Here is a 19,967-nt window from a genome sequence, read left to right on the forward strand (position 1 = left end):
GCGTTTGATAAGGTTCCCCACGGTAGGCTATTGCAGAAAATACGGAAGTATGGGGTTGAAGGTGATTTAGAGCTTTGGATCAGAAATTGGCTAGCTGAAAGAAGACAGAGGGTGGTGGTTGATGGCAAATGTTCATCCTGGAGTTTAGTTACTAGTGGTGTACCGCAAGGATCTGTTTTGGGGCCATTGCTGTTTGTCATTTTTATAAATGACCTGGAAGAGGGTGTAGAAGGGTGGGTTAGTAAATTTGCAGATGACACTAAGGTCGGTGGAGTTGTGGATAGTGCCGAAGGATGTTGTAGGGTACAGAGAGACATAGATAGGCTGCAGAGCTGGGCTGAGAGATGGCAAATGGAGTTTAATGCGGAAAAGTGTGAGGTGATTCACTTTGGAAGGAGTAACAGGAATGCAGAGTACTGGGCTAATGGGAAGATTCTTGTTAGTGTAGATGAGCAGAGAGATCTTGGTGTCCAGGTGCATAAATCCCTGAAGGTTGCTAACCAGGTTAATAGGGCTGTCAAGAAGGCATATGGTGTGTTAGCTTTTATTAGTAGGGGGGTCGAGTTTCGGAGCCACGAGGTCATGCTGCAGCTGTACAAGACTCTGGTGAGACCGCACCTGGAGTATTGCGTGCAGTTCTGGTCACCGCATTATAGAAAGGATGTGGAAGCTATGGAAAGGGTGCAGAGGAGATTTACTAGGATGTTGCCTGGTATGGAGGGAAGGTCTTACGAGGAAAGGCTGAGAGACTTGAGGTTGTTTTCGTTGGAGAGAAGGAGGAGGAGAGGTGACTTAATAGAGACATATAAGATAATCAGAGGGTTAGATAGGGTGGATAGTGAGCGTCTTTTTCCTCGGATGGTGATGGCAAACACGAGGGGACATAGCTTCAAGTTGAGGGGTGATAGATATAGGACAGATGTGAGAGGTAGTTTCTTTACTCAGAGAGTAGTAAGGGCGTGGAATGCCCTGCCTGCAGCAGTAGTAGATTCGCCAACTTTAAGGGCATTTAAGTGGACATTGGATAGACACATGGATGAAAATGGAATAGTGTAGGTCAGATGGTTTCACAGCTCGGCGCAGCATCGAGGGCCGAAGGGCCTGTACTGCGCTGTAATATTCTAATCTAATTCTCATCTAAAATGCAAATCAGTGTCTATGACATACATAGGATCCTGATTGCTATTTTAGGATAGACTGGTTGGCACATGCATAGTGATAGAGCTGAAGAGGGCATGAAAATGTTCATTGAAATTATTTTTGTGGGTTCTATATTCTGAGCTGCTGCCACTCAGGGCTCCTTTCTCCACAGTCATTGTGACATCCCTCCGTATTTAATTTGCTGCTAGCCTAGTGTCTTCGGGCTACCTGATAATAGACCAGCCTGAATAATGCGAGCTGCATCAGGACATCGTTTTGGTGCCTCTAATTTGTTGGTGCCATTTAAATGAATTCGAGGCCTCAAAATAGTTCCAACCTCTGATAAAAGTTAAAATCAAGGCCAATTAAATCTACAGCAGTATACTTAGAAATATAGTAGAAAAACTATGAAAGATAGATTTTTCTTGTAATGCATTCAACTCCATTAAAACTTAGGACAGATATCTGTTGTGTGAAACCACTCATTCTTTATTTCCAGAGGAACTGCGACTACAGTAGACCGCAGCTGGCTTAGCTCTGGATCTTTCTGGCTGAAAGTAGCTCCACGGGGTTTTAGGAGAATTCTTAACTGGATTAAGAAAGAGTTCAACAACCCTCCTATTTACATAACAGAAAATGGAGTTTCAGAGAATGGAGATCGAGGCCTCAATGATACTTGGAGGATCAGTTATTATAAAAGTTACATAAACGAGGTTTTAAAAGGTAGAGTTAATTTTGTGTCTGTCACTCGTATTTTTAATTTTTCTGCTAATTTTGTATACTCCTTACATATTCATAAAGGCAACAAAAGTGGCAGGTCTGCCATATCAGCTCAAGTGAAACCTAGGTAATAAATAACCTAAAATAGTTCTGTGTTACACAGGTATTACATCAACCTAATCAGTGCTCACTCATTTACCATTGTAAACATTTTGTAACATCGAGGCCGAGAGTTTCCATTGGGTTGCGCTGTTTCTTTTTCTGCCCATTTTGCCCAAAATTGGCCAAACCCGTGCAAATGATCACACAGTTTTCAAGGCCAATAAGAAGAGTTTTTTTTTACAGGGTCAATATCCTATATATTGAATCATCTCATCTGTCTCCCAACTAAGAGATCTTTTTACTACAGTAGGTTAGAATACTGTAATTTCAGAATAGGGACCCAGTTTTAAATTCAACCCACATTATTGGTATTACATTCTATCTCTGATAGTTGCTAGGCTCCTTGTTGAAATAAAAATGGGCCGAGATTCCACAACATACGAACTTACGAATATATGAATTAGGAGCAGGAGTAGGCCATTCGGCCCCTTCGAACCTGCTCTGCCATTTAATAAGATCATGGCTGATCTGATTGTTGCCTCAACTCCACTTTCCCATCTATCCCCGATACCCTTTGACTCCCTTGTTAGTCAAGAATTTATCTACCTCTGCCTTAAAAATATTCAATGACCCTGCCTCTACCACTCTCTGGGGAAGAGAGTTCCAAAGACTCTCAACCCTCCCAGAGAAAAAAATTCTCCTCATCTCCTACTTTAATGGGCGACCCCTTATTCTAGTCTCTCCCACAAGGGGAAACATCCTTTCAGCATCCACCCTGCCAAGTCCCCTCAGGATCTTATATATTTCAATAAAATCACCTTTCATTCTTCTAAACTCCAATGGATACAGACTCAACCTGTCCAACCTTTCTTCATAAGATAAACCCCCCCATCCCAGGTATCAATCGAGTGAACCTTCTCTGAACTGCCTCTAACACATTTAGATCCTTTCTTAAATAAGGAGACCAAAACTGTACACAGTACTCCAGATGTGGTATCTGTGGTTGGATTAGCATTTAAGAGGTTTTGGCCTGCAGACAACCTATCCTGCATCTAAGCTGAAAATGCCAACTGAGTAGAAAAGATATTCCGTGTCCCAGTACTTTAGTAGCGTCATGTTTTTCACACACTTTATGCCCATGAATATCATATGCAAATCCCCCTCACTGTAAAACTTAATGAGTTTGATTTCCCAATACAAACTGATGGCCATTGCAAGTGAAGTAGTATTGCATACTACTTTATTGAAGTATGCCACCCTTCAGTGTGGAACTTCGTTAATGCTAGGCTCATGAAAATGTCAAGTGAAAGTCGTGGAAATGCTGAAACAAGGGTGAGGAGCTGTCCTTCAAACATATTTTGCTGGATTTTAAAGCCCCTCTGCCGTCGGGAACGTTGACTGGGGGAGGGGGGCAATGAAGGTCGGTGCAGTGGAGGCCCGCTATCAACCCTAACAGCAACAGGCTCTGTGCTGATCTCGGCAGCGGCAGCGAAGGCCTCGTGGTGGCCACCCTGTCGCTCAGCGATGGGACCCCCATTTGAATATGTAAACTAATTTACATACCTGATTAAATGAGGATCCCGTCTCATCCTTAATTGCCACACCGATCTTCATTCGGACGGCCGACAATACCATGCCTCAGAGTCCCCGCTCAGGGAAACGTGGCGCAACACCTGTGGGGAGAGGGAAGGAGGATTTTTTTCTCTGTGCGGGAGGGGGAGAATGGGGTGACATCGCTGTGGATTGGTAGGAGGGGGGGGCGGTGACGGGAAGGAGTAAAGGACAAAGGTGTGGAACGTTGCAGGGGGAGAGGTCAAATTCTTAATAAACAAATTCCAGGGAGGAAAAGTGCAGGAATGTTTTGAAATGCCATTGGTGGGGGAGGTGGGGGGGGGGGGTGGTGGGGGCATGTGTGCAAATGAATATAATGGTCATTTAATTCTGTTTTTTTTAGTCATTGAACTGACCTGGCCCTTTAATTTTAAAATCTCCATGAAGGGCTGTATGCCCTTTATAAATGGCTCTGGCACCTGCGTATTGGCGCCGAACGCTGTTGCCTGCGATGGCTCGCCCGCCCCCTCCATGTGATCGCGGGATTGGGCGCCATGATGTGGTGCCTGTGTGGGCATTTATTTACGTCTGCTGCCTACTTCAGGAGCAGGCTCTCAAAATGCAGCCCATTGCAGTTGAATTGCACAGTAGGAGAAGCATACAGGAGTGCAATATTGCCACACTGATTTCTTTGAAACTATTATTGGTTGCAAAAAGCAAACATATCTTCCATCTTAGAAAACATAAACTGAAAAATATAAAGATAGAGCCGATTTTACAAATGTGTGCCACCTACTGGCAGGGAGACTTGGTCATGGCCACTTTGCCATTAATCAATGGAAAATCATGGATATTGTGCCTATGATTTCCCAATATGTGTGGCTAGTAAGTCTCTCCTTTGGTAACATACTTTCTTAGAATCTGCCCATTTATATCTACAATAAGTATTATAACTTTTGGCTCTACCTGTATCACTAAGTTTTGTTAAAATGTAATGCCCTTTCACCCTTTTTGGAATGGACCCATCCTGCACCTGTCCTTAAAGATAACCCATTGTTCTGATAAAGTTCGTCCTGTCAGTCTTTGGTTCAATTTTACCCTGGCTAGAGGCCCTCTCATCCCATTGAAATTAGCCGTCTTCCAATCTAGACGTTCTACCTATATTTTGCTCCTTGCTTTTCTGCGGTACTAATCTAAATCTTATGATACAATGATCACTCTTATCCAAGTGCTTCCCCACAGACACTTGATCCACTTGGCCCACCTCATTTCCCAGCACCAGATCCAGCAATGCCTCCTTCCTTGTTGGGCTGAGAACATACTGGTCAAGGAAGTTCTCCTGAACACATTTCTTCCTTACCATTTACACTAAAATTATTATAATCGATATTTGGGTAAAGTCCCCCAATATCACCATGCTATAGTTCTTGTACGTCTCTGTGACTTTCCTGAAGATTTGCTTCTCTATCTCTCTCTCACTATTTGGAGACCTGTAGAAATACCCCCAGTAACATGATCGTACCCTTTTTGCTTCTCAATTCTAACCAAATGGATTCTGTCCTTGCCCCCAAAGGAGATACTCCCTTTCCAACACTACAATTTCTTCCCTAATCAGTACTGCCACCCCACCTCTGTTTTTCCTTCTTTATATTTTCTGAACACTTTATATCCTTGCATATTAAGTGCCCAGTGCTCACATTTTTAACCCATGTTTCCGTTATTGCCACTACATAATTTTTTCTTTATTATTCATTTGTGGGATGTGGGTGTCGCTGACCAGGTCAGCATTTATTGCCCATCCCTAATTGCCCTTGAGAAGGTGGTGGTGAGCTGCCTTCTTGAACTGCTGCAGGCCATGTGAGGTTGGTACACCCACAGTGCTGTTAGGAAGGGAGTTCCTGGATTTTGATCCAGCAACAGTGAACGGTGATGTAGTTCCAAGTCAGGATGGTGTGTGGCTTGATGGGGAACTTGCAGGTGGTGGTATTCCCATGCATCTGCTGTCTTTGTCCTTCTAGGTGGTAGAGGTCGTGGGTTTGGAAGGTGCTGTCGAAGAAGTCTTGGTGAGTTGCTGCAGTGCATCTTGTAGATGCCATTGTGCATTGGTGGTGAAGGGAGTGAATGTTGAAAGTGGGGAATTCAGCAATAGTAATACCATTGAATGTCAAGGGAAGAATGTTAGATACTTTCTTGTTTGAGATGGTCATTGCCTGGCACTGATGTGGCACGAATGTTACTTGCCACTCATCAGCCCAAGTCTGGATGTTGTCCAGGTCTTGCTGCATCTGGACGGGGGCTGCTTCAGTACCTGAGGAGTTGCGAATGGTGCTGAACATTGCGCAATCATCAGCGAACATCCCCACTTCTGACCTTATGATGGAAAGAAGGTCATTGATGAACCAGTTGAAGATGGTTGGGCCTAGTACACTACCCTGAGGAACTCCTGCAGTGATGTCCTGCTACTGAGATGATTGACCTCCAACAACCACAACCATCTTCCTTTGTGCTAGGTATGAGTGGAGAGAGTTCCCCCTGATTCCCATTGACTCCAGTTTTGCTCGGGATCCTTGATACCATACTTAGTCAAATGCTGCCTTGATGTCAGGGGCAGTGACTCTCACCTCACCTCACCTCTTGATTTCAGCTCTTTTGTCCATGTTTGGACCAAGGTTGTAATGAGGTCAGGAGCTGAGTGGCCCTGGCAGAACCCAAACTGAGCGTCAGTGAGCAGGTTATTGCTGAGCAAGTGCCCGTTGATAGCAAAGTCAACGACCCCTTCCGTCACTTTGCTGATGATCGAGAGTAAACTGATGGGACGGTCATTATCTGGGTTGGATTTGTCCTGCTTTTTGTACATAGAACATATGTGGGCAATTTTCAACATTGCCAGGTAGATGCCAGTGTTGTAGCTGTACTGGAGCGGCTTGGCTAGGGGTGCGGCTCGTTCTGGAGCCCAAGTCTTCAGTACTATTGCCGTAATGTTGTCAGGGCCCATAGCCTTTGCAATATCCAGTGCCTTCAACCATTTCTTGATATCACGTGGAGTGAATCGGATTGGCTGAAGACTGGCATCTGTGATGCTGGGGACCTCAGGAGGATGGCTGCAAATGCTTCAGCCTTGTCTTTTGCAGTGATGTGCTGGGATCCCCCATCATTGCGGATGGGGATATTTGTGGAGCCTCCTCCTCCAGTTAGTTGTTTAATTGTCCACCATCATTCACAACAGGATGTGGCAGGACTGCAGAGCTTAGCTCTGATCTGTTGGTTGTGGGATTGCTTAGCGCTATCTATTGCATGCTGCTTCCACTGTTTGCCATGCAAATAATCCTGTGTTGTAGCTTCACCAGGCTGACACCTCATTTTTAGGTATGCCTGGTGCTGCTCCTGGCATGCCCTCGTGAACTCTTCATTGAACCAGGGTTCACCCCCGGCTTGATGGTAGTGGTAGAGTAGGGGATATGCCGGGCCATGAGGTTGCAGATGGCCCACAGCACCTCATGGATGCCCAGTGTTGAGTTGCAAGATCTGTTTTATTTTATTTATTTTTTATTTTGAGATACAGCACTGAAACAGGCCCTTCGGCCCACCGAGTCTGTGCCGACCATCAACCACCCATTTATACTAATCCTACACTAATCCCATATTCCTACCACATCCCCACCTGTCCCTATATCCCCCTACCACCTACCTATACTAGGGGCAATTTATAATGGCCAATTTACCTATCAACCTGCAAGTCTTTGGTGGTGGGAGGAAACCGGAGTACCCGGCGAAAACCCACGCAGACACAGGGAGAACTTGCAAACTCCACACAGGCAGTACCCAGAATTGAACCCGGGTCGCTGGAGCTGTGAGGCTGCGGTGCTAACCACTGAGCCACTGAGCCACTGCCGCCCTGTTTGAAATCTATCCCATTTAGCACAGTGGTAGTGCCATACAACACGATGGTGGGTACCCTCAATGTGAAGATGGGACATTGTCTCCACCAATACTGTCATGGACAGATGCATCTGCGACAGGTAGATTGGTGAGGACGAGGTCAAGTAGGTTTATTTCCCTTTAGTTGGTTCCCTAACCACCTGCAGCAAATCCAGTCTAGGAGCTATGTCCTTTAGGACATCTCAGGAGGTGGGGAAGGAAGGGCAGTTTCACCAGGAGGAGTCTAGGAAAAACTGGCAGGAGTACATACTGATCTGATGGCATTTTCTTTTCATCAGTGGAGAACATAATATACCATCCACACAGCATGGTATAACCTATAGTTTTCATCCCTTCACCCTACATTATTTCCCTTGCTGCCTTATTTAAATTCATTCGTGGGATTTGACCGTCACTGGAAAGGCCAGCATTAATTGCCCATCCCTAATTGTTCTTGAGAAGATGGTGATGAGCCACCTTCTTGAACCGCTGCAGTCCTCATGGTGTAGGTTACACCCACAGTGCTGTTAGGGAAAGAATTCCAGGATTTTGACCCAGCGATGGTGAAGGAATGGCGATATAGTTCCAAGTTAGGATGATATGTGATTTAGAGGGGTATTTGCAGGTGGTGGTGTTCCCATTGATCTCCTGTCCCTGTGCTTCTAGGTGGTAGAGGTTGTAGGTTTAGAAGGTGCTGATGAAGGAGATTTGGTGAGTTGCTGCAGTGCATCTTGTAGATGGTACACACTGCAGCCACTGTGCACCATTGATGGAGGGAATGAATGTTTAAGGTGGTGGATGGTGTGCCGATCAAGTGGGCTGCATGTCCTGACTGATGTCAAACTTCTGAGTATTGTTGGAGCTGCACTCACCACACTCTTGACTTGTACCTTGTGGATGGTGGACAGGCTTTTGGAAGTCAGGAGATGAGTTACTCGCCACAGAATTCCCAGCCTCAGACCTGCTCTTATAGCAACAGTATTTATATGGCTGGTCCAGTAAAATTTCTGGTCAATGCTGACCCCCAGGATGTTGATGGTGGGGGATTCAGCAATGGTAATGCTGTTGAATGACAAGAGGAGATGGTTAGTTTCTCTCTTGTTGGGGAGGCTCATTGCCTGACACTTTTATGGCTTGAATGTTAGTTGCGAATTATAACACCAAGTCCGAATGTTGTCTAGGTCTTGCTGCACACAATTTCAGTTTGCTTCAGTATCTGAGGAGTTGCAAATAGTACTGTGCAATCATCAGTGAACATCCCCACTTCTGATCATATGATGGAGGGAAGGTCAATAATGAAGCAGTTGAAGATGGTTGGGCCGAGGACACTACCCTGAGGAACTCCTGCAGCGATGTCCTGGGGCTGAGATGATTGGCCTCCAATAACCCACAACCATCTTCCTTTGTGCTAGGTATGACTCCAGCCAGCAGAGAGTTTACCCGATTCCCATTGACTTCAATTTCGTTAAGGTTCCTTGATGCCACACTGGGTCAAAAGCTGCCGTGGTGTCAAGGGCAGTCACTCCCACCTCACCTCTGGAATTTAGCTCTTTAGTCCATGCTTGGACCAAGGGTGTAATGAGGTCAGGAGCTGAATGGCTCTGATGGAATCCAAGCTGAGTGTCAGTGAGCAGGTTATTGGTCAGTAGGTGCCACTTGAAAGCACTGAGTGCGACACCTTCCATCATTTTGCTGATGATTGAGAGTAAACTGATGGGGTAGTAATTGGCTAGATTGGATTTGTTCTGCCTTTTTTGTATAGGATACACCTGGGCAATTTTCCACATTGTCTGGTAGATGTCAGTGCAGTAGCTGTGCTGGAATAGCTTGCCTAAAGGTGTTGCTAGTTCAGGAGCACAAGTCTTCAGTACTATAGCCATGATGTTGTGAGGGCCAATAGCCTTTGCTGTATCCAGTGCCTTCACCTATTTCTTGATATCACATGGAGTGAATTGAATTGGCTGAAGATTAGCATCTGTGATGCTGGGGATTTCAGGAGGAGGCTGAGATGGGTCATCCATTTGGCACAGTGGGGGCGGCACAGTGGCGCAGTGGTTAGCACCGCAGCCTCACAGCTCCAGGGACCCGGGTTCGATTCCGGGTACTGCCTGTGTGGAGTTTGCAAGTTCTCCCTGTGTCTGCGTGGGTTTTCTCCGGGTGCTCCGGTTTCCTCCCACAAGCCAAAAGACTTGCAGGTTGGTAGGTAAATTGGCCATTATAAATTGTCACTAGTATAGGTAGGTGGTAGGGAAATATAGGGACAGGTGGGGATGTTTGGTAGGAATATGGGATTAGTGTAGGATTAGTATAAATGGGTGGTTGATGTTCGGCACAGACTCGGTGGGCTGAAGGGCCTGTTTCAGTGCTGTATCTCTAATCTAAAAAAAAATCTAATCTTCTGCTGAAGATGGATGCTTCAGCCTTGTCTTTTGCACTGATTTTTGGGCTCCACCATCATTGAGGATGGGGATGTTTGTGGAGCCACCTCTTCAGTTAGTTATTTAACAGTCTACCATAATTCATAACTGGATATGGTAGGACTGCAGGGCATTGATCTGATCCATTGATTGTGGGATTGCCTAGCTCTGTCGATAGCATGCTGCTTCCGCTGTTTAGGATGCATGTGGTCCTGTGCTGTTGCGAATTGGTTTCATACCTCTACTCCTACAACAACTATCTGATTTATTCTGTGGTCTCCTAGATACATCGCAAAAAATGCCACTTTTTCTATGTACCTATTCCAGTCAATCATTCATGGTTCCTTCCCCATCCGTTTAAAGTGTGTCTTGCAGATGTTAAAAATATGACTTGAATTTTCTCTTTCTGTTGCATACTTTTTATAAACTCCTCCATAGTTTTGGTTACAGGTAGGTGGTTGCTGCTTGAACTTGATTTTATTTACTGTTTCCTAACCATTGCATAGCAGCAAGTCTAGTATTGCCCCTTTCCCACTTCCTTGTAGCTTCTATGAGTCGTATAGAAGATCTGGAATGCTAAGTTACTTGACCTATTTTCACTATAGTCTTCCAAATTAATCTGTAGCAAATCAAACTCCCCCGTTGCAATTGCATTATTCCTCTTGAAGTCGCAATTAGTTACCATTACACATGTTTTTCAAGCAGAAAATAGGGGCAAAAAGGATGAATTTTGCAGTGCAATGCCCCATGACCAATCATCTGCATTATGAGAGGTGCCATCTGGGCTAGGCGACTTTGCAGGTATTCTGGGTGGCTGTCTAAAACAGACATGAGGCTCCTTGTATATGTTAATTAGGGTGGTAACTCCTGTTGAGGGATATCTCTGTAAAATCAATTTATCATGAGCAAAGCAGGTACCTGGCCTTCCCTGTTTAGAATTCTTCAGTGACCACCACCAATGAAAGGTTAAGTATTTTTAATATATTTAATTTTTTTTTAATGGCTTCCTGTGGAGCCAGGAGGAACAGGAGTGCTCCCTCGACTCAACAATCATCGCAATTACCTCATGCCCCAGCATCCCGTTGCCCTCTCTAACCTCATTCCCAGGATATTTTGAGCTGCTGCCAGTGAGAAAAGTAGGTCAACATTTGGCATTTGCAACAAGCAAGCTACCTGTGCTGAGGCCACAATGGACACAAGCAAATGCCATTTTGCATCCTCTTTCCCATTTGGTGGCCAATAACAAATTTTTGAAACTAGGTTTTGGTTGTTGTGTCATTTGGATATAACTTGTTAAACAATACTTACAGAATGTGATGAAATTCAGGTTAACTATTTTCTTTTCTGTATGTACATACAGCCATTAAACTCGATGGAATCGATATCCGTGGCTACACAGCATGGTCACTGATGGACAACTTTGAATGGGCTGTGGGATATGTTGATAGATTTGGTTTATTTTATGTAAACTATTCCGACCCTTCTTTACCTCGCATTCCTAAAGCTTCAAGTAAATACTATTCTACAATTATACGCTGTAATGGCTTCCCTGATCCTGCGTTAGGACCCCATGAATGTCTCCAATTAGAAGGTTAGTAAATAAACTTAATATATATTTTAATATTTGAAGAGCACATATTTCAATTAGTTGTTTTGATCAAATACATTTCTTAATTTTACTGCTGTATTTTTGTCATCAGTTAGTCACTTTGCTCTTAAGGTTATTTTAGAGTGTATTTACAGGCATTGCATCAATTGAACAATTTTACTCATGGCTATTGTAAAGTAGGGGTTGCTCTGCTAAAGTTAGGATTGAGTTACATCATTCCTGGAGATGTTGCATGATAGAATTGTGAACTGCACTAGATTATACCTAAACTGGTAGAAACGTGTTAATTTGCAGCAGTGTAATCCTTAATTTTAATGAATACAGATGATATATACTTTTTCTTTATTATTTTTTGTGCTTGGGATGTGGGTGATACTGGCCAGGCTAAATTTATTGCTTACCCCTAGTTGCCCGAGAAGGTGGTGGTGGTGAGCCTTGTCCTTACATCACTGCAGTCCTTCTGGTGATGGTATTCTCACATAAGAACTTAAATAGGAGCAGGGGTAGGCTGCATGGCCCCTTAATCCTGCTCCACCATTCAATAAAATCATGGCTGATCTTCTACCTCAACTCCATAATCCCATCCTAACCAATGTATAGAAAATTCTAGGATTTTGACCCAGCGATGGTGGTTTACAGCAATATATGTCCAAGTCAGGCTTTGGAGAGGAACTTGGAAGTGTTACGTCCACATGAGTGGTTCCCATTGTTCAACCGCCCCCTGCCCCTGCCCCGCACCAACCCCCCCACCACCCCCGACCGCAGGAAGTGTATTTGTATTAGAGTTTAGCCTCTTGATGTTTTATTTTTCAAATAAATAGACAACGACAGGTTTTCTTGTAGGTTTTAAAAACAGAAAATCAATTGTTTATTGAGCAAAACGCCTTATCCCAAAATTGTTGCAGCTGTATCCACTTGCGCATGCGTGTGCGCGCACACGCACACACACGCACACACACACACACACACGCACACACACACACACGCACAAAGAGACAGATAGAGAAGGGAAAAAGGAAGATAACTTTTAGTGGGGGAGAAGGTTACAATAAACCTGTTGAATTCTCTTGGAAATCAAAGTTCTAGATGGATGCAGGCCTGTGATGAGTGTAGATTTCTCTCTTGATTGAAGGTTCAATTGAAGACGGCGGGTTACTTCTAGCTCCCACTACTGTATAATGTAGATGTCAGATCCTGCAGCAAGGCATTTGCTTTTTTCTGGCTTGGCCCAAACACAAGCTGTTTAAGATGTTGCTTGTTGCTCTCTCTCTCAGGCTGTCTTTTTTTAAAGGTAAAGCTGTTATCTTTCACCTTCTGTTAAGAGACACTCAGGTTTCTTACCCATGGTAATCGCACAACGGCCCAGGACATGGCTACTTCACACCTCCTTTGTTTCAGAAGATATTCGATTCTGGAATGTTTTAGGATAGGTATAGAATTGGTCCAATTGACACCTCTTGGTTTTGTCAGACAGTTTGGGCAGCACAATGGCGCAGTGGTTAGCACTGCAGCCTCACAGCTCCAGCGACCTGGGTTCAATTTTGGTACTGTCTGTGCGAAGTTTGCAAGTTCTCCCTGTGACCACGTGGGTTTTCGCCGGGTGCTCCGGTTTCCTCCCACAGCCAAAGACTTCACAGAATCACAGAATAATACAGTGTAGAAGAGGCCCTTCGGCCCATTGAGTCTGCACCGATGCATTAAAACAACTGACCTGTCTACCTAATCCCATTTGACAGCACTTGGTTGTTATGACGTGACAAGTGCTCATCCAGGTACTTTTTAAAGGATGTGAGGCAACCTGCGTCTACCACCCTCCCAGGCAGGGCATTCCAAACCGTCATCACCCTCTGGGTAAAAAAGTTCTTCCTCAAGTCCCCCTTAAAGCTCCCGCCTCTCACCTTAAACTTGTGACCCCTCATAACTGACACTTCAACTAAGGGGAACAGCTGCTCCCTATCCACCCTGTCCATGCCCCTCATAATCTTGTACACCTCGATCAGGTCACCCCTCAGTCTTCTCTGCTCCAACATGACCTCCCTGCTTTTGTAATCTATGCCTCGATTGATAAAGGCAAGTGTCCCATATGCCCTTCTGCCTTCAGAGATCTATGGAAAACATGCCATGGTCCCTTTGTTCCTCAGAACTTCCCAGTGTCAGGCCATACATTGAATACTTCCGTGTCACATTACTCCTTCCAAAGTGTATCACCTCATACTTTTCAGCGTTAAATTCCATCTACCACTTTTCTGCCCATTTGACCATCCCGTCTATATCTTCCTGTAACCTAAGACACTCCACCTCACTGTTAACCACTCAGCCAATCTTTGTGTCATCCACAAACTTACTGATCCTACCCCCACATAGTCATCTATGTCGTTTATATAAATGACAAACTTGCAGGTTGATAGATAAATTGGTCATTATAAATTGCCCCTAGTCTAGGTAGGTGGTAGGGGAATTGAGGGAAGGTGGGGATGGGGTAGGAATATGGGATTAATGTAGGATTAGTATAAATGGGTGGTTGATGGTCGGCACAGACTCAGTGAGCCGAAGGGCCTGTTTCAGTGCTGTATCTCTAAATAAAAAAATAAAATAAAAGGCCAGTCCCTTTTTCGTCAGTAGCCATCTTGGACCATTGTTCATTTTTAAAAATAAAAGTTAATTTTTTAAAGACAAAATGCATTTTTCATAACTCTTCAGAGCTAATCCATGATTGTTGTATCATTGCACATCCAGTGTGCAGGAAAGAAGTGATAGTATTCTTGTAACATTGCTGCTGATATCCTTCTCAGTGTTGCAGGTTTCAGGGATGGTAAGTTTCTGCAGTGTATCCTGTAGATCATATATACTGCAGACCCACTATGCCAGTGGTGGAGGGGGTAGAAAATGAGTTCAGTGGCAAAGGCACTGATTGAGTGAACTATTTTGGCCTAGAAGGTATTGAGCTTCATGATTGTTGTTGAAGGCACAGTCATGTAACTGAGCCTTGTGGATGATGGTGAGACTTTGAGGGATCAGGAGGTGAACCACTCAACATAAAGTATCCAATCTCCAATATGCTATGATCGATAAGGTGTTGACATTTTTTTTTATTCATTCGTGGAATGTGGACATCGCTGGCTAGGACAGCATTTATTGCCCATTCCTAAAATGCCATTGAGAAGGTGGTGGTGAGCTGCCTTCTTGAACCGCTGCAGACCATGTGAGGTAGGAACACCCACAGTGCTGTTAGGAAGGGAGTTCCAGGATTTTGACACAGCAACCGTGAAGGAACAGCGATATAGTTCCAAGTCAGGATGGTATGTGGCTTGGAGGGGAACTTGCAGGTGGTGGTGTTCCCAACCATTTGCTGCCCTTGTCCTTCGAAGTGGTAGAGGGCGCGGGTTTGGAAGGTGCTGTCTAAGGAGCCTTGGTGCATTGCTGCAGTGCATCTTGTAGATGGTACACACTGCTGCCACTGTGCATTAGTGGTGGAGGGAGTAAATGTTTGTAGATGGGGTGCCAAACAAGTGGGCTGCTTTGTCCTGGATGGTGTTGAGCATCTTGAGTGTTGTTGGAGCTGCACCCATCCAGGCAAGTGGAGAGTATTCCATCACACTCCTGACTTGTGCCTTGTAGATGGTGGACAGGCTTTGGGGAGTCAGGAGGTGACAATAGCCGCAGGATTTCTAGCCTCTGACCTGCTCGATGGTTAAATTCTCTCCTGTTGGTGTTGGTCATTGCCTGGTACTTGGGTGGCGCAAATGTTACTTGCCACCTATCAGCTCAAGCCTGGATATTGTCCAGGTCTTGCTGCATTTGTAAATGGACTGCTTCAGTATCTGAGGAGTTGCGAATGGTGCTGAACATTTTGCAATCATCAGTGAACTCCCCACTTCTGGCCTTATGATTGAAGGAAGGTCATTGATGAAGTAGCTAAAGATGGTTGGGCCTAGGACATTACCCTGAGGAACTCCTGCAGTGATGTCCTGGAGCTCAGATGATTGACCTCCAACAACCACAGTCATCTTCCTTTGTGCTAGGTATGACTCCAACCAGTGGAGAGTTTTCTCCCTCATTCCCATTGACTTCATTTTTGCTAGGGTTCCTTGATGCCATACTCCGTCAAATGCTGCCTTGATGTCAAGGGCAGTCACTCTCACCTCACGCCTTGAGTTGAGCTTTTTTGTCCATGTTTGAACCGAGGCTGTAATGAGGTCAGGAGCTGAGTGGCCCTGGCGGAACCCAAACTGAGCATCACTGTGCAGGTTATTGCTAAGCAAATGCCACTTGATAGCAATGTTGATGACACCTTCCATCACTTTACTGATGATTGAGAGTAGACTCATGGGGTGGTAATTGGCTGGGTTGGACATCCTGCTTTTTGTGTACAGGAAATAGCTGGGCAATTTTCCACATTGCCGGGTAGATCCCAGTGTTGTAGCTGTACTGGCTAGGGACGCGACAAGTTCTGGAGCACAGGTCTTCAGTACTGTTGCCAGAATATTGTCAGGGCCCATAGCCTTCAGTCGTTTCTTGATATCACGTGGAGTGAATCGAATTGGCTGAAGACTGGCATCAGTGATGCTGGGGACTTCAGGAGGAGGCCGAGATGGATCATCCACTCGGCACTTCTGGCTGAAGATTGTTGCAAATGCTTCTGCCTTATCTTTTGCACTGATGTGCTGGGCTCCCCCATCATTGAGGATGGGGATATTTGTGGAGCCACCTCCTCCAGTTAGTTGTTTAATTGTCCACCACCATTCACGGCTGGATGTGGCAGGACTGCAGAGCTTAGATCTGATCCATTGGTTTTGGGATCACTTAGCTCTGTCTATCGCATGCTACTTATGCTGTTTGGCACGCAAGTAGTCCTGGCTTGTAGCTTCACCAGGTTGACACCTCATTTTGAGATATGCCTGGTGCTGCTCCTGGCATGCCCTCTTGCACACTTCATTGAACTAGGGTTGGTCTCCCGGCTTGACAGTAATGGTAGAGTGCTGGGCCATGAGGTTACAGATTGTGGTTGAGTACAATTCTGTTGCTGCTGATGGCCCACAGTGCCTCATGGATGCCCAGTTTTGCATTGCAAGATCTGTTCGAAATCTGTCCCATTTAGCACGGTGATAGTGCCACACAACACGATGGAGGGTATCCTCAATGTGATAGCGGGACTTCATCTCCACAAGGACAGTGCGGTGGTCACTCCTACCAATAGACAGATGCAACAGCGGCAGGCAGATTGGTGAGGACAAGATCAAGTATGTTTTTCCCTCTTGTTGGTTCCCTCACCACCTGCCGCAGATGCAGTCCAGCAGCTATGTCCTTTAGGACTCGGCCAGTCTTGGTGCTACCGAGCCACTCTTGATGATGGACTTTGAAGTCTCCCACCCAGAGTACCTTCTGCGCCCTTGCCACCCTCAGTGCTTCCTCCAAGTGGTGTTCAACATGGAGGAGTACTGATTCATCAGCTGTGGGAGAGCAGTAGGTGGTAATCAGCAGGAGGTTTCCTTGCCTATGTTTGACCTGATGTCATGAGACTTCATAGGGTCTGGAGTTGATGTGGAGGACTCTCAGGGTGACTCCCTCCCGACTGTATACCGCTATGCCGCCACCTCTTCTGGGTCTGTCCTGCCGGTGGGACAGGACATACCGGGGGATTGTGATGGCGGTGTCTGGGACATTTTCTGTAAGTTATTGTTCTATGAGTATGACTATTTCAGGCTGTTGCTTGACTAGTTTGTGGGACAGCTCTCCCAACCTAGGCACAAGCCCCCAGATGTTAGTAAGGAGGGCTTTGCAGGGTCGACAGGGCTGGGTTTGCCGTTGTCGTTTCCGGTGCCTAGGTCGATGCCGGGTGGTCCGTCCAGTTTCATTGTTTATTGACTTCGTAGTGGTTAGATACAACTGAGTGGCTTGCTAGGCCATTTCAGAGGGCATTTAAGAGTCAACCACATTGCTCTGGATCTGGAGTCACATGTAGGCCAGATCAGGTCAGGATAGCAGATTTCTTTCGCTAAAGTACATTAGTGAACCAGCTGGGTTTTCCCAACAATGGACAATGGTTTCATAGCCATCATTAGACTAGGTATTAATTCCATATTCTTTTTATTAATTAAATTCAAATTCCACCTTCTGCTGTGGTGGGATTCAAACCCATGTCCCCAAAGCAATACCCTGGTCTCTAGGTTATTAGTCCAGTGACAATACCACTACATCACCACCTCCCGTTGCTGGTCCCATTTTAGCTTTTGGTCATTCTTGATTCTGGAATGTTGATGGTGGGCACACAGTGCTTGTGGGTGCTATTCATGGTCATGACTGTGTTTTCTCTCGTTTGAGATGGTCATTATGCACCACATATCAGTCAAAGTCTAGACGTTGTTCAGGTCCTGGCTAGCATAGGCTGTTTCATTATTGGAGTTGTGAATTTAGCTATGGAATCATTCACTAATAATGCCATGCCTATGACAGATGTCTTGGGCCTGTGTTGAATTGTCTTTGATAACTACAATGATCTTCCTTTACATCAGGAATGACTCCAGTCACTGGTGGGTTTTTGCTCTTAGCTGCACTTGCTAACTTCTGTTTAGTTAGGATTCCTTGGTACCATACTCAATTGAATTCCACCTTGATATCAAGGGCAGCTACTCTCAACTCTCCTCTGGTATTCAACTTAATGCATCCATGTCTGGATCAAGGCTATGATGAGTTTGGGAGCTTAATGGTTCTTGCAGAACCTGAACCAAACATTGAGTTGATTATTGGTCAGTTGATGTTACTTGGTGGCACTATTGATGGTTCTTTGCATCACTTTACTAATGAATGGGAGAAAGCTGAAAAGGCAGTATTTTTTCCAATTAGATTTGTCCTGTTTTATGTGGAAAGGACATACTTGGGCAAACTTCCCATTGTCAGGAAGATGGCTATGCTTGGCTAGTGGAGTGGAGTGACTAGTTGTTCAGCAGGTCTTCAGCAGTACAGTTGGAATGCTGTCATGGCTCATAGCCTTTGCAATGCCCAATGTACTCAGCGCTGCTTGGAATGAACCAAATTGGCTGAACCCAACCCACCCCTCCCACCATGGAAATTCTGGGGGCCAGTAACTAAAATTATTAGATTACGTAAAGTATATTTTTATCTTTTGAATTTTAATAGTTGTAGTTAGAAAAATGCTACAATTATTCATTTTGGTATTAGTAAACATGTAACCGTGCATGGAATAGTTTTTCACTATTTACAACTTGCTTCATTTTCTAGCTACCACCGTGGAACCCTCAACAGTGGAACCCTCAACAGTAAAACAAACACCTGCTATCACAACAACAGCAACTAATGCTGGACGGGTTTATTTTCTGGGATTAGAAATATCCAGTGTGAATGCCACAAGTGCTTTGTATACTTTGTTCATTATTTTAATAATTGCTGTTGTTTTGTTGGCTATCTTTTCATTTAAAATTTGGAAAACTAGAAAAGTAAACAAACTTAAATCAGCTTCAGACCCAACTGAATTTGCAATGTATCAGAACTCTAAATTTTGAAGTAGTCAGCAGGTAGTGGGGTGTGGAGGGGTGCAGTGCAGTGCAGGGAGGAGATTCCCAATTGCCCAACTTATTTTCTGCATATCAACCTGAAACAGTTGTTTATGCTACTTCTATAGTTTGGGCTGGAATATGTTGGGTGAACGAAAGAACCCCCCTGGAAATTCAAGGCAGATGAGTTTCACATTAACTGAATTTTCAATAACCCCTCTTCAAATTATTGGCTTTATATTGTAATCAACACTGCAGATAATTTAAGGATGCCAACCTTTCAGGCTTATCCTGGAGTCTCCAGGAATTAAAAAATTAATCTCCAGGGCACTGCTGAGAAACCCAGGAGAAAAATCATAGGGTCATTAATTTTTTGGGGAATTTACTTTGAACACTGTCATTTATTAGTTATAAATATATGGATTATGGGTGAAAAAAAGACAGGATGATTCTTGACTGTTAATCATTTGGGTAATGAAGAGTCTATTCTCGTTCCAGTTGGCTTGAGAAATTGATGTGCCACAAGTGAGCAGAGAGACCTTGCCATCCATGTACCCAAATGGCTAAAGGTGGCAGGTGATTAAAAAAGCATATGAGTTACTTGGGTTTAGAAATAGAGAAGTAGAATCGAAAAGCAAAGGGATCATGCTGGAAGTTCATAAATCACTGGTTAGTTGGAGTATTCTGAACAAATCTGGGCACTACACTTCAGGAAAGCTGTAAAGGCCTTAGAAAGGGTACAGAGGCTGTTCACCAGGATGTTAACAGTTATCAGTTAGGAGGTGAGATTGGAAAAGTTAGAACATTTTTCCTCATGGTACAGAGAAAGTTAAGGGGTGACCTAATAGAGGTTTTCTATATTGTGAGATATGTTGCTAGAGAAAAATTATTTCCTCTGGCAAGTGGGTCCGTTACTAGAGGACATAAATTAAAAATCATTGGCAAAAGATCTAGATGGGAGCTCATAATTTTTTCACTCAGTTGTCAGGATCTGGAACA

At 44.6% G+C, this 19,967-nt stretch overlaps 1 protein-coding gene across 1 annotated transcript in view; it reads left to right on the forward strand.

The window, feature by feature from the left end:
- Positions 1-19,967, forward strand: part of LOC137372375 (lactase/phlorizin hydrolase-like) — an 89,038-nt gene that overhangs the window by 68,495 nt on the left and 576 nt on the right. The window contains exons 15-17 of the mRNA XM_068036267.1: positions 1,640-1,863; positions 11,209-11,439; positions 18,697-18,911. Of these exons, the coding sequence (XP_067892368.1) occupies positions 1,640-1,863; positions 11,209-11,439; positions 18,697-18,911 (670 nt within the window). The remainder of the gene's footprint in view (positions 1-1,639; positions 1,864-11,208; positions 11,440-18,696; positions 18,912-19,967) is intronic.

The sequence above is a fragment of the Heterodontus francisci genome, chromosome 7, assembly GCF_036365525.1.
Source record: "Heterodontus francisci isolate sHetFra1 chromosome 7, sHetFra1.hap1, whole genome shotgun sequence".
In the NCBI taxonomy this organism is placed as follows: domain Eukaryota; kingdom Metazoa; phylum Chordata; class Chondrichthyes; order Heterodontiformes; family Heterodontidae; genus Heterodontus; species Heterodontus francisci.